This window comes from Leucopleurus acutus (genome assembly GCF_964270905.1).
Source record: "Leucopleurus acutus genome assembly, chromosome: 2".
Classification (NCBI taxonomy): Eukaryota; Metazoa; Chordata; class Mammalia; order Artiodactyla; family Delphinidae; genus Leucopleurus; species Leucopleurus acutus.
Genome location: NC_139143.1, coordinates 104,920,969 through 104,934,592, shown reverse-complemented (window position 1 = coordinate 104,934,592; position 13,624 = coordinate 104,920,969). Strand labels below are relative to the sequence as shown.

The following is a 13,624-nucleotide window of genomic DNA, read 5'->3' as shown; positions in this document are numbered from 1 at the left end:
GGCAGCAGAGGCCGGCGTGATGTTGCACCAGCCCGAGGCGTGCCGTGTGTTCTCCCGGGGAAGTTGTCCCTGGATCACGGGACCCTGGCAGTGGCAGGCTGCACAGGCTCCTGGGAGGGGAGGTGTGGATAGTGACCTGTGCTTGCACACAGGCTTCTTGGTGGCTGCAGCAGCTCCCTTAGCGTCTCATGCCCATCTCTGGGGTCTGTGCTGATAGCCACGGCTCGTGCCCATCTCTGGAGCTCCTTTAAGCAGCGCTCTTAATCCCCTCTCCTCACGCACCAGGAAACAAAGAGGAAAGAAAAAGTCTCTTGCCTCTTCAGCAGCTCCAGACTTTTTCCGGACTCCCTCCCTGCTAGCTGTGGTGCACTAGCCCCCTTCAGGCTGTCTTCACGCCGCCAGCCCCAATCCTCTCCCTGGGATCCAACTGAAGCCCGAGCCTCAGCTCCCAGTCCCCGTCCATCCTGGCGGGTGAGCAGACAAGCCTCTCGGGCTGGTGAGTGCCGGTCAGCACCGATCCTCTGTGCAGGAATCTCTCCGCTTTGCCCTCAGCACCCCTGTTGCTGCGTTGCCCCCCGTGGCTCTGAAGCTTTCCCCCTCCGCCACCCACAGTCTCTGCCCGCGAAGGGGCTTCCTAGTGTGTGGAAACCTTTCCACCTTCACAGCTCCCTCCCACTGGTGCAGGTCCCGTCCCTATTCTTTTGTCTCTGTTTATTCTTTTTTCTTTTGCCCTACCCAGGTACGTGGGGAGTTTCTTGCCTTTTGGGAGGTCTGAGGTCTTCTGCCAGCGTTCAGTAGGTGTTCTGTAGGAGTTGTTCCACGTGTAGATGTATTTCTGATGTATCTGTGGGGAGGAAGGTGATCTACGCGTCTTACTCTTCTGCCATCTTGAAGCTTCTCTCCTCATTCTCCTTACGTATATTCTGCCACTGCCTTCTGGACTGCAGAGTTTCCTTTGAAAAATTGGTTGATAACCTATGGGGATTCCTTTGTGTGTTATTTTTTGTTTTTCCCTTTCTGCTTTTAATAGTTTTTCTTTGAATTTAATTTTTGTTAGTTTGATTAGTATGTGTTTTGGTGTGTTTTTCCTAGGGTTTATCCTGTATGGGACTCTCTGTGCTCCCTGGACTTGGGTGACTATTTCCTTTCCCATGTTAGGGAAGTTTTCAACTATAATCTCTTCAAATATTTTCTCAGACCCTTTCTTTTTCTCTTCTTCTTCTGGGACCCCTCTAGTTCGAATGTTGGTGCATCTAGTGCTGCTCCAGAGGTCTCTGAGATTGTCCTCAATTCTTTTCATCCTTTTTTCTTTATTCTGCTCCTTGCAGGTATTTCCATCATTTTGTCTTCCAGCTCACTTATCCGTTCTTCTGCCTCAGTTATTCTGCTATTGATTCCTTCTAGTGTATTTTTCATTTCAGTCATTGTGTTGTTTATCTCTGTTTGTTTGTTCTTTAGTTCTTCTAGATCTTGTTAAACATTTCTTGTATTTTCTCAATCCGTGCCTCCATTCTATTTCCAAGATTCTGGATCATCTTTACTATCATTGCTCTGAATTCTTTTTCAGGTAGATTGCCTATTTTCTCTTCATTTATTTGGTCTTGTAGGTTTCTACCTTGCTCCTTCATCTGTGACATCCTTTTTTCTGTCTCTTTTTTTTTGTTATGAGTGAGATTTTGTTCCTGTCTTACTGATTGTTTGGCCTGAGGCTTCCAACAGTGGAGTTTGTAGGCTATTGTGTAGAGCTAAGTTTTGGTGCTGAGATGAGGAACTTTGTGAGACCTCATTCTGATGACTATTCCCTGGGCTCTGAGGTTCTCTGTTTGTCCAGTGGTTCGGACTCGGAGCTCCCACCGCAGGAGCTTCAGCCTGACCCCTGGCTCGTGAACTAAGATCCTGCAAGTTGTGTGGGATGGCAAAAAAAAAAATAGAACAATAACAAAGTAAAAAAAAAAATAGATTAGGAAACTGACAGATATGTTAGAAAGAATATAAAAATAAAAATAGAGATGAATCAACAACCGGAAGGTACATCAGTACCACAATAGTAAAAAAGAGGAGGAGGGAAAAGAGAAAAAAATAAATAAAGGAAAAGGCCTTGGCTGTGGAGGGCAGGTCCTAAGCAAGGGCAAGGTTTGGGTGGTGGGTAGGGCCAATGCTCAGGACCCACAGGGCTAGAAAAGGCCCTGGGGGCTGTGGAGGGTGGGGCTTAGGCTCAAGGAACAGAAGGGGCCCAGGTGTGCCCCCCACCCCTGGTCTCAGAGAGCAGGGGACCTCACCTGGGAGGCCCGCAGGCTTCCTGGGCCTCAGTGGGTGGGGCAAACGCCCTCCTCTCCTCTCCTGCTCCTCCGGTCTGGGAGGGCTCCTCCTGCCTGCCTCTCCTGATCTCCCCGGCCTCCCTCCTATGCCCCCAGTGGTGGGGGGCAGCCTTGGAGTGCAGGGAACCGGCCTAGGAGCTCAGCAGGCTCCCCAGGCCCGAGTGGGCAGGGCAATTGCCCTCTGCACCTCTCCCACTCCTCCCAGATGCCTCCTCCCACCTGCCTCTCTTGATCTCCCCAGCCTCCTTCTTATGGCCCCAGGACCCACGTGGCCTTGATGGGGCTTTGGAGAGTGGGTACCGGCTTGGGAGCTCAGCAGGCTCCCTGGAGGGCCAGGCGATCGCCCTCCACTCCTCTCCTGCTCTTCCTGGAGAGTCCCTCCTGCCTGCCTCTCCTGATCTCCCTGGCCTCAGGGGCACCGATCCTGTCTGGCCTCCACTTCTGCTTCCCCCTCAGTCCCCCCACATCCTACTGGTTCACTTGGGGGTTCCTCCCATCTCTTTGGGCGTCAGAGTCCCCCACTGGTGGCTGGCAGGTGCCCTAATCGTGGGGAGATGCTAACTCCGCGTCTTCCCACACTGCCATCTTCATCCTATCACTTTTGTTTCTATGGAGAGAGGAAAAAGAAATCGCAATTTGTAAAAACCCTTTGAAGAACATTTTGATCATGATAGTAACCAATACATCCTTGAAAGGCATTTCTAATTATATTAATTTCTCCTACATAACAGAAATTGGGTTCAACATAAGAAATATGTTGACACAAAAGTTTCCAAAAAATTTAAGAGCCTCAAGAAAGGAAACTTGAGCACTTCTGTTGGCTTGGTTCTTAGTGGATTGTGTGTTCTCATAAGGGCCAGGACCATGGCTGTTTTATTCGTCACCTTATCCCCAGCTTCTAGCACAGTACCTGGCAGGTAGTAGCTGCTCCATCAATACCCATTGGCTGAGGAAATAATGAAATCCTGGTCTCTGAAGGAGTTACATAGAGGTTAGGACCACCTGGTGGAGAGAGTATTGAAACAGTCATGAGTTAGGCAGCTAATGGGGCCTGATGATACTTATGGTGTCTTCTTACTTTGATTCTATAATTCCTTATTCTACGATAAGTTTAAAAAAACCTCACCATTTACATAGGCTTAAAAGAATGACCATGATAATATAATCAGTTACGCTACTGACTCAGAGTCACACACACAAAGTGTTTTTTTTTAAATTAATCAATTAATTAATTTTTTGTTGCCTTGGGTCTTGCTGTGTGTGGGCTTTATCTAGTTGCAGCGAGCGGGGGCTACTCTTTGTTGCAGTGCACAGGCTTCTTGTTGCGGTGGCTTCCCTTGTAGCAGAGCACAGGCTCTAGGCGCGTGGGCTTCAGTAGTTGTGGCACGTGGGCTCAGTAGTTGTGGTGCACAGGTTTAGTTGCTCCGCGGCATGTGGGATCTTCCCAGGCCAGGGCTTGAGCCCACGTCCCCTGCGTTGGAAGGCAGATTCTTAACCACTGCACCACCAGGGAAGCCCACAAACTGTTAACTGAAGGTTCATCTCAGCCTGGGCTGGAGCTAAGGATGGGGAGCATGGGGACACCTGACAGCTGGGTTTTTTTTTTAAGTTAGTTTATATATTTAAAAAAATTTATTTTTTTACTTTTGGCTGAACTGGCTCTTTGGTGTGGCGCACGGGCTTCTCTAGTTGCGGTACATGGACTTAGTTGCAGCGAAATGTGGGATCTTAGTTTCCCAACCAGGGATCGAACCCGGGCCCCCCTGCATTGGGAGCGTGGAGTCTTAACCACTGGACCGCCAGGGAAGTCCCTGACAGCTGATATTTTGCAAGTGCTTGTCTAGAACCAGTATTGCCTTAACAATGTTCACAGTGACGTTCATCCTCAAAGGCCCTCGGGGGTTGAACTCTCCATAATTTTCAAGATACTTGCTCTGATTTTTATATATATTTTTACATATGTTTATTTTGATCCTATGATCTATTTTTTAAAAATTTCTTGAGTTAGAATTATCTTTCAACCCCCCCCCCCCGCACCAATCATGAAAAAGCATTACCTTATTGCCTGGGTTTAAAAATTTTGTATTATATTTGAAACCATAGCATCTTCTGGACAGGGTTTAATTTCAGAGTTTTTGTGGGTACATTTGCTGTATTTTGTATTTCTTGTTGTGTTTCCCTCTCTTACAGCTGGTCTTGGAAGAACAGGGACCTTGATAGCCTGTTATGTCATGAAACACTACAGGTTTACACACGCAGAAATAATTGCTTGGATCAGAATATGCCGGCCCGGCTCTATTATAGGACCCCAGCAGCACTTCCTGGAAGAGTAAGTATAGTGTCTCCATTATCACATGATGTTCTTGTTCCTGATTATTTCTGCCGCTTGTTCCCTGGTTGTGGACTGTGTCAAGCCCGTGGTTGTGAAATGGCTGCATTGTTAGAGAAGGCTGTACCTCTAATGGAACGTTGTTGATTTGACAGCTAATGCATTCTAACTTTGTACCTTTTATATTTCTTAGATCAGGTGAGAGTGAGGAGAAAATCACAGAGCCATCTCTGCCTACCTTTTTTCTGTCATTTTCTATGTGTGATCTGGCTACAGTGCAATTTTCTTATGTCAGCCCACTTGGCACTTTTCATTCTTTTTTTTTGTTTGCACATCTAAAAGCAGAATGAGAAAAAACACACTACAGAGGTCAGTCCAGGATTTCGATGACATTGCCGCTCCTCTGACAACTAACTAAGCTGCTCATGTAGCTGCAGCTTATGAGTTACCAAGGAAGAAATAAAGAAGACTGGGTTTTAGTCCTGACTATACCGCTGACTAGCTTTATGACCATTATTTAGAAGAATACTTACAAATTCCTTCCTTCATCTGTTCACGTACTCATTCATTAACTGTTTGTCAAACCCCAGCCCGCAAGGCGGAGAGGTTTAACCTGTAAGAGTACAATCCTTTCTGATTTCCCCTTAAAATTTCAGAAATTACCATTAATTTACCCATTAAGAAAATGAAGAGATGAAATAAGCACTAGCTGCTTTAGGTCCAGCTCTAAAATCATTTGGTGATGTCTTATACTGAAATTTCACTTTTTTCTTTTTATTCTGGTGTGGATCTATATGGAATAGCATTCTTTTCCAGATAATTCCTTTCCCATTTAAATCATTTTATGTCGGTGAGAAACAAATGATCATGAATTTCATAGAAAGATGCTGTAAACAAGCTTTAAGCATCTGAAATGGATAAAAGGATTTGAGCTTACTGAGCAGTTACTTTAATTGTCAATCCCAGAGGGAATAAGTGATAGGAAAAGACATGCTGAAACATGTGCAGTTATACCTTAGCTTAAAAGAATGAGGTGGAAGTGTAATGAATACACAAGGAAAAAATACCCAAGAACAGGATCATTAAGAAGACAAGTTCCTAGGTTTTTGTCCTGTGAGATACAAATAAAATAATTATATTATTTTAGAGCTTTCTTCTTGTCAGATTCTCTGCCAGAGGTTTCCATTATTTTGCATTATGTGTGCCTACAGCATGGGACTTCGTGCTGTGTATCTGCCAGGGGCTTGTTGTACTAATTACTTACTAAAGTTGGATAAATGGCCTTAGGGTTAGAAAACAAAAAACATTCCTAAACCTGGATCTTTAAGCCATCTCTTAAAATCATTGTTTGGAAGAAAGTTCATTCATTAGGTACCTACCAATACTCACCTTGCCCCTGGCTCTCTGCTAGGTACAGTTCACAAGGTGAGGAGATTTTCCTGAGAACACCGCTGGTCAAATTCACCTAAATGTCTCAGGCCACCAGATGCCACAACCCTCCCAGTTCATGCCTGCATACTCCTCCTTCCTACTCCCTACTCTGCCTTCTCTCTCTGCCATGTCTCAAAATAATAACAGAAGAAATTAGGGTTATGAGGCAAAGGCATTCTAAGTTGAAGGCTTTTTCATTTATAGATACTTAAGCGGCAAAACTTAGGTTATTTACTTAGGTGTGAGTCAATACTGTAGTTTTCTACTATCTGTGAATCTGAGGTGCAGGAATGACTTCCTTATATAACGAGATATTAAAATCAGTTATTACTAATGTTTAGGTCAGAACCTTCCTGAAGGCAGGTTCTCGATCTGAGGCACTATACCTTCTATATTTTGCAGTATTTCCTATAGAGCCATTTCTATGGAGAAATGTCTGCATTACTCATGGGCTTTCACAGGCTTTTCTGATTGCCTCCTTCTAGGTATCGGTCTATGGCTTAATTTACTTTATGCCTCTAAGTGGCACCAGACGTAGTATTTTGCTTTACTTAATTGTGTACACTTATTTTGTTTTCTCCTTCTCTCCTATTTTCCTTATTCAAGACTATGTCTTTTGCAAATATTTTCTCCCATTCTGAGGGCTGTCTTTTCATGCTTTGCGATGACCTAGAGGGGTGGGATAAGGAGGGTGGGAGGGAGGCTCAAGAGGGAGGGGATGTGGGGACATATGTATGCATATGGCTGATTTGTTGTACAACAGAAACTAACACAGTATTGTGAAGCAATTATACTCCAGTAAAGATTAAAAAAAGCCCAACTCACTAAAAAAATAAAAAGAGACTATGTCTTGATGTACCTCATGGCAGAAGACATACTTTACTGTGTTAGTGACATTCATTCTCTCAACAGATGTATGTCAGGTGCACACTCTCTGCCAGGCAATGCTCCTGATCCTGGGGCTGCAACAGTGAATGCAACAGACGAGGTCCTTTCCTCCCAGGGTGTCAGTATCTCTAGTGGAAGGAACACACAGTAAACAAGTGTATAAGTTTATATACAAGATGATTTCTGACAGGGACATGACAGTAGAGGCCAGCAGCAGGGGAGGGGGATGACTGGTGGGGGAAAGCCGTTCTGGTTGGTGTGAAATAGTATCTTAATTTGTATTTTCCTGATGACTCATGATCTTGAACACCTTTTATATATGTATCTCCTTTGTGAGGTGTTTGGACCAAGTCTTTACGCAGTAAAAATTTTTTTCTGTGGTAGTTCTTTATTTTTTAATTAAAAATATTTGTTGAAGTTAATATAAAACCATTATTTTTCACAGTACTATATACAGAGCTGATGTTGTTATTCTACAAATTATTTAATATTAGGGAAAGCAGTTAAGGTTGTATCTGGCAGCTTTACAAGAGCACTTTTGCTTTTCAGTGAGGTTTTTTTTTTAATTGAGGCATGATGGACGTAAAACATTATATTAGTTTCAGGTGTACAACATAATGATTCAATATTTGTATATATATTTTAGATATGAGTTCTTTGTCAGATGTATGTGCTGTATGTTTTTTAATGAGCAAAATTAAAATTTTTGCTGAAACCGATTTTTAAAAATTAACTTCTTATCCTGCAACCTTACTATTTTCATTCATTAGTTCTGGTAATTTTTTTTTTTTCCTTTTTTCTCGTTGCTAAGATTTCCATTACAGTGTTAGTTAGAAGTGGTGAAAATGGACATCCTTGTCTTGTTCTCAGTCTTAGGGGGAAGGCATTCAGTCTTTCATCGTTAAGTATGACGTTAGCTGTGGGGTTTTCATAGATGACCTTTATCTGAATGAGGAAATTACCTTCTCTTTTTAGTTTGAGAATTTTTATTAATAATGGGTATTGAATTTTGTCAGTTTTTTTCTACATTTATCAAGATAATCATAATCTTCCAATGTGAATTACATTGATTTTTGAATGTGGAGCTATGATGTGCATGATGTGCTATTATTTTTTCATATGGCTGGTTTCAATATGCTAATATTTGTTAAGGATTTCTGTGTCTGTATTCATGAAGGACATTGGTATGTAATTTTCTTGTAATACTTTGGTTAAGTTTTGGTATCAGGGTTATGCTGGCTTCATAAAACAAGTTGTGAAGCATTTCCTTTTCTATTTTCTACAAAGAATCTATGTATTAGACAATATTGGATTTGAGGGGGTGGGATGGGAAATTAGGGGACAAGAGAGTCATTTGGAAATAAGGGCCTGGTTGATGTTGGATTACCTGGAAGTGTTGAGCGTCTGGTGTGACAAGGGTAGACCAGGATGTGAGCCATGATGGGTTTTGTTCTGAAAAGCTTTTAGAGCCAGGTGGGTCATCAGTAGAGGCCAGAGGGTACGAGTCCTCTGATGACTTTCTACCCAGCAACTTCTGGGGTATGGTAACCAAGGGGATGAGGGACCACTTGCTTAGGTGGGTAGCAGAGGAGCATGAGGCGCCAAGGTAGTCTCCGCTCCTCTGCAGAGCGGTGCTGTGGTCTGCTGGAGGAGGTGCTGGGTCACAGGGAGCCTGGGGGCTCTGGTGGTCAAGCACTTCTGTTCAGTTCCTTCCCTGACTTTTTCTAACCATCCTGCTGGGCAAGATTATTTAACGTGCCTTTCTCTAACCATTCCAAACATGACCTCAAGCCTTCTTCCAAGCTACATTTTATGCCAGTAATGATTTTTCTCTTACCTTTCTCATGTTGCTCCTATTAGCTGATAAAAGTTTACTTCCTCTGTTACATATAAACCGTGAGAGGGAAAGGGTTCATTTATGGTTCTACTTTCTTTTAACAAGCTCCTAATGATAAAACTTTAAAATAATTTTCCATCTTGAACATTACTGTTACAATTTTCTGTTGGTTTTAAGTTTTTTTCAGTGGTCTTTAATATACCTGTCCATATCATTCTTGTCCCAGATTGCAGGGATGCCTCCTTTTCTCCCTCATTTCCTGCCTTCCTTCCTTCAACAACTGTTTGTTGAAAGCCACTGGTAGGCAGTGTTCTTTGCACCTGGTAAGCTGCAGTGAAAGAGTAATTTCTGACCTATAGTGATGGAAGAAAAAGAAAGAGCAGGAGGAGCAGGGGAAGGGGGAGGGGAGGAAGAAGAAGGTGCGGGAGGGTTGATTGGTTGTGTGGTTAATAAACAAATGCATAAATTATATAGTTTCTCTGACCATGATTGGTGTGATGCAGAAAAATGAAGCACAGAAGAATAGGGGAAGGAAGAGAAGGCAGTTTTAAATAGCGTGGTAGCGGTGGGGCTCATTGAAGACTTTTGAGCAAAGATCTCGAAGAACTGATAGAATAAATCGTGGGTGTTTTGGAGAAGAGGGTTTTCCTCTGAGGGAACAGCTGCTGAGGCTCTGAGTGGGAATGTGCCTGAGGACACCATGGCTGATGGGGAGAGCAAGGGAGGTGAGGCCAAGAGGAAAAAGGTCAGATCAGGCATCCTTCTAGGCCTTTGTAGGAGTTTGGCTTTTCTTTGCATGAGATGAAAAGTCAGCAGAGGGATTTGAGCAGAGGAGTGAAGTGATCCAACTATAATACACACACACACACACACACACACACACACACTTTTTTAATTAAAATTTTTACTTTGGGATAATTGTAGATTAACATGCAGTTGTAAGAAATGACAGAAAGAACTCTTGTGTACCCTTTACCCACTTTCTCCTAATGCTACCATCTAGCAAAACTATAGTATAATATCACAATCAGGATATTGACATTGATACAGTTAAGATATAACATTTCCATCACTGCAAGAATCCCTCACATTGCCTTTTTATAGCTACTCTCACTTCCTCCCTGCCCACATCCCCTCCTTGACTCCTGACAACTGCCAATCTGTCCTTCCTTTATATATTTTGTCATTTCAAGAGTGTTATATATATGGAATTATAGAGCATGTAACCTTTCGGGCTTGGTGTTTTTCACTCAGTATAATTCTCTGGAGATTCCTCCAGGGTGTTGCATGTAGCAATAATTGTTCCTTTTTGTGGCTGAGTAGCATTCCAAGGTATGAATGTACTGCTGTTTGTTAACCATTCACCTGTTGAAGGACAGCTGAACTGTTTCCAGTTTTCAGCTATTATGAATAAAGATGCTATAAATGTTCATGTACAGGTTTGTTCAAACATAAGTTTTCATTTCTCTGGGTTAAGTGCCCAAAAGTGCAATTGCTGGATTGTATGGTACGTGTTTAGTTTTATAAGAAATGTCAAACTGTTTTCCAGAGTGGCTGTACCATTTTACATTTTCACCAGCAGTGTTTGAGTGGTAGAGTTTCTCTTCATATTTGCCAGCATTTTTTTTCAGCCATTCTGCTAGGTGTGTAATGATATATCTTTGTGGGTTTGGTTTGCATTGAAATTGTAATTGTAAGTAATAATGAACAACTTTTCATGTACTTATTTGCCATCCCTATAAATTTTTGATGAAGCATCTGTTCAAATCTTTTGTTTATTCTTTGAGTGATTTGTTTTCTTATTATTGAGTTTTGAGAGTTCTTTAATGTTCTAGATACTAGTCCTTTGTCTGATAAATGGTTTGCAGATATTTTCTCTCAGTCTGTAACTTGTCTTTCATCCTCTTAATAGAATCTTTCACAGAGCAAAAGTTTTAAATTTTGATGAAGTCAAATTTATCAGTTTTTTCCTTTTTTAGATCATGCTTTTAGTATCAGATCTAAGATCTCTTTGCTTAGCCATAGATCCCCATAAGTTTGTGACTCCTTTTGAGTTACTTTTGTGTAAGATGTGAGACTTAGGTCAAGGTTCTTTTTTTTTTTTTGCCTATAGATGTCCAGTTGCTGTGGCACCATTTGTTGAAAAGGTTATTTTTTCTCCATTGAATTACTTTTACATCTCTGTCAACAATTAGATGGGCATATTTCTTTGTTCTTTATTCTGTTCCATTGATGTATTTTTCTATTCTTCCTCCAATACTGTACTCTCTTGATACTGTACTTATGTAGAGAGCCTTAGCAGAAGAATGACTCCTCCCATTTTTCATTCTTTAACAAAATTGTCTTAGCAATGCCAGTTTATTTTCTTTTCCATATAAATTTTAGAATAATCTTGTCCACATCTACAAAAATATCATTCTGCAATTTTGATGCAAATGTGTTAAATCGCTATATCAGTTTTGGGAGAATTGACCTCTTTACTGTTGTTGAGTCTTCTAATCCATAAACACAATATGTCTTTTCATTTATTTATATCTTCTTTGATTTCTTTCATCATCATTGTTTAACTTTCATCATATAAGTCCTGTTTTGTTAGATTTACACCTAAGTATTTCAAATTTTTTGAGTGATTATAAATGATACTGTTTTTTTAATTTCAGTGTCCATGTATTAATTGCTCATACGTAGAAATACAATTGACTTTCTATCTATACTTATTTTGTATCCTGAAATTTAAGAGAGAGAGAGAGAAAGAAATGTGTGTGAATTCCTGGGGATTGCTGCATAGACAATCATGTCATCTACAAATAGGGAGAATTTTGTTACCTTTCGAATCTCTATGTCTTTTACTTCCCTTTTTTCCCTTGGTGCACCAGCTAGAACTTGAATAATTGTGGTGAAAATAGACACACTTCCCTTGTTCCCAGGCTTGGTGGGGGAAAATATCCAGGTATTCACCATGAAATATTAATTGGAGGTTTATCAAGTTGAGGAAGTTCCCCTCTATTTCTATATTTCTGAGAGTTCTTATTATGAGCAGGTGTTGAATTTTGTCAAATGCTTTTTCTGCACTGATTGATATGATCATGTGATTTTCTTCTTTAGCCTGTTAATATGGTGGATTACACTGATTTTTTAAAAAATATTGAATGAGACCTACATCTCTGGAATAAACCCCACTTGATCTTATAAATGGGGAGTTTGCAAATATGATCAAGTAAAAGATCTCAGAGTGAAGAGATTATTCTGGATTATTCTGGTGGGTTCAGTGTAATCACAGGGACACAGGAGGAGTCAACTAGACAAGAAGGTGATGTGATGATAGAAACAGAGATTGGATTGAAGCTGGAGGACGGGACCATACACCAAGGAGTATGGGCAGCCACTGGTGGCTGAAAAAGGCAAGGAAACAGATTCTCCCTTCATAGTCTCCAGAACGAACCAACCCTGCCAACAATTTGACTTTAGCTCAGTGAAGCTGCTGATGGACTCCTGACCTCCACAACTGTATGAAAGTAAATATGTGTTCTTCTAAGCCACTAAGCTTGTGGTAATTTGTGATAGCAGCTTTGTTTAGAGAAGAAACTAATACATCTGTGTACATTATATACATTTGGGTAGATAGTCAGTAAATATGTACAGTAAGATACACAGATCCTAATTTGAACATGTATATTCCAGACTTCTCTTATTCATCATATTTCTACTTTGGAGTATTTGATGTAGTAGAGTTGCATGATTGACATGTTATTTAAGGAAGATTGGGCTGCAGCAATGTATAAGATGAATAGAATGGAGGGAGATTGTAGTCAGAGAGGCTAAAAAGGAGACTACTACTAAAATCTAGGGGACGGGGACTTGTCAAAGGGGCTAAGGGGAAGTTAGACCGAAGAATTAGAGATGGGCACCAGGTCATTTCAAGGAAATAAATCTCAGGCTTTGAAGACTGACTAATGATATGAGAAATGAAGAGCATGATGTCAGTGATGACGTAGAAGCATGAATAAGTAACAGGTTCATTAGGAAAGAAAGAGGATTAAAAAGTTTTCTAATAGGTTTTCATCTGTCGAAAATGACTGAACAAGTTAGAGGGATTGCATTCTTTCAGAAGTGAAAAATCCAGTCAGTGCATTTTAGATAATGTTAATTCTAAATCTGTGACTTTAGGAAAGCTGGTTCGTCACATCGTGCTAGTCCTTGAACACCAAAGTGTACCCAGGTGTTGATTTCTATGCCTTGAAGAAATCTTCCTCTTAATGTCACCAGCAGTAAGAGAGATGTTAATTAAAATCCTTGTGAGCTGATGAATTTATGTATTGGCTGATCAAGACATCCCTTTTGTAACGGACTGAAATTTTACATTTACATTTTTTCTAGGATATAAATAAAGCTATTTGCAAAACAACCATCAGGTGTTTTTCTTCTACTTGAAGTTCATATTCTTAAGCTAAAAATACCATTCTGCACCCAAAATATGTCTTCTACCAAATATCCTCAAAGTTCTTAAAATGCTGCACAACCATGCCTCTTTTATTACTGAGACAAGTCTAAACTCATCCTTCTCAGAGAGAGCCTGTAGAATATATATAGTATATAGACGGGATCAGGCTGCTTATTTTTTTTTTTTTTTTTTTTTTTTTGCGGTATGCGGGCCTCTCACTGTTGTGGCCTCTCCCATTGCGGAGCACAGGTTCCGGATGCCCAGGCTCAGCGGCCATGGCTTATGGGCCTAGCCGCTCCGCGGCATGTGGGATCTTCCCGGACCGGGGCACGAACCCACGTCCCCTGCATTGGCAGGCGGACTCTCAACCACTGCGCCAC

At 41.4% G+C, this 13,624-nt stretch overlaps 1 protein-coding gene across 2 annotated transcripts in view; it reads left to right on the top strand.

Annotated features, from left to right (window-relative positions):
- CDC14A (cell division cycle 14A) overlaps positions 1-13,624 on the top strand; it is a gene marked incomplete at its 3' end in the record, with an annotated part of 163,420 nt that overhangs the window by 126,378 nt on the left and 23,418 nt on the right. For both annotated transcript variants that reach the window (XM_082832927.1, XM_082832928.1), the window contains exon 10: positions 4,509-4,647. In XM_082832927.1, coding sequence (XP_082689053.1) covers positions 4,509-4,647 — 139 coding nt within the window. The remainder of the gene's footprint in view (positions 1-4,508; positions 4,648-13,624) is intronic.